We start from the raw sequence: 1,604 nt of genomic DNA on the forward strand, positions 1-1,604 counted from the left end.
AAAGTCTATCCAGCAGCGGGGAAAAGCGAGGTGGTACGAGGGTGAGGGCGGGAGGTGCAGCCCAGAGACCACGGCACTGGCCCCCTCGGGTCAACCACTCGCTCCCCTCCTCCACCTCCAGCGGCTGGAGGATTTGGGCTGGCAGCTTTGACGATCTCGGATGCTGGGTTGGAAGGCTTTTCTCAGAAGGAGCTGAGGGAAAAGAAGCGCCTCTCTAGTGTATAGTCGTTTATATACATTTTATTGGAAAAAAAAAATTTGTACATCAAAATATTTTGGCAAACTGTAAAAAGTATACATAAGTGCAAATATATTCTCCTTTTAAAGCAATAGTGTGTGAGTATACACGAGATTTATTTAAAATATTTTTTTAACAAATACTGTGGTAGAAAACAACTTTTGTAAAAAATAAAAAAACCAAAACGTTGTATTGCTGCAATACTGAGGAAAAAAAAAATCGAACTTTTCTTAAAGTCTATACACGAAAGGGCTAAACAATACTGTTTTAATAATATCGATGGGTCGGTGCTGAAGTCCACACAAAGTGTCCTTGGTGGGGCTCGGAGGAAAAAAAAAAACAAAACCAAAAACAAACCAAACCCAAAGAAGTAAATTTCCCGCTAAGGCAGCAACGGAAGGGGGAGTCCTCGCAGATGCTGAGCTGGGAGCTTTATTTTTCCTATTCAAAGACACTTTATCGTATAAAAAAAAATCGAATTGTTCCCTTTCCCAAAGCTCGATTCTTTAGGAGATCACAGAAAGGAGGTTTACGATTAAGCTGGTCAGACTTGGCATAAGGACCCTGAAGTCCCACCTAACCCAGCACATCACTCAAGACATTTTGTCTTTTAGGAAGAGCTTTGGGGCGTTATATCGGCTGCACGTGTCCTTCAAGGGATGGAGGGGGACCGACAACACGGCTTCCTTAGGTAATTTGGCTAAGTGACTCGTGTACTATCAATGCTATCAGAGTGCACATTGTATTTAATCTGCGTGGGTCCGCCTACGCTTCGGCTCTGTTCAATGCCACCTGATTGTCTCTGTCGCGGCGCTTGCCTTCACATCACGCAGGGCTTGATGTCTTGACAGACGCTTTGATGGTGGTGGTGGTGGTAGTAAGATCCGCTAGCGGAAGGGTGAAACGAAGAAATACCGTTAAAATTGAGGACAAAATCTTTCCTGTCACACACCGGGGAGGGGTGATGCTGGTAGCGAGGCAATCCCACTGCAAGAGAAGGAAAGAACAAAAGCTGCTGAGAAGGCGGGTGGCTCTGCTCGGGCGGAGCAGCCTTTTCCCCATCACCCGCAGGGAGGAGAGGCTGCACGCAGCAGGGCTGACACGCTGCTCCCGTTTGTCCCGGTCTCGGGTCCCTCCTGCGAGGTTTGGGAGCACCGCTCTGGCTCTCCCGGCAGCCGGCACCCCCCGGGGCTCAGCCTGCCCGGCTTGCAGAGGGCAGAAAGAGCGGCGGGTGCCACCTCCCCGGTCACCCACCGCCCCCGGGTGGGTTCGTACGAGCCCCCGTGCCCGCGCTGCGGAGAGGTTATAGACTACACGACCGCGAGGCAGACGGGCTGAGGAGAGGGAGGGGGGCGGGGGTGGGAAC

General features: G+C 50.5%; 1 protein-coding gene across 1 annotated transcript; it reads right to left on the reverse strand.

The window, feature by feature from the left end:
- Positions 1-1,058: 1,058 nt before the first annotated feature.
- On the reverse strand, positions 1,059-1,250 carry FOXF2 (forkhead box F2; the record flags this gene model as incomplete). Its single annotated transcript, XM_010158976.1, has 1 exon — positions 1,059-1,250. A coding segment is annotated over one exon (192 nt), but the record flags the coding sequence as incomplete, so codon positions are not given.
- Between the last annotated feature and the right edge of the window lie 354 nt (positions 1,251-1,604).

Source organism: Eurypyga helias, unplaced genomic scaffold (genome assembly GCF_000690775.1).
Source record: "Eurypyga helias isolate BGI_N326 unplaced genomic scaffold, ASM69077v1 scaffold32799, whole genome shotgun sequence".
NCBI classification, from domain to species: domain Eukaryota; kingdom Metazoa; phylum Chordata; class Aves; order Eurypygiformes; family Eurypygidae; genus Eurypyga; species Eurypyga helias.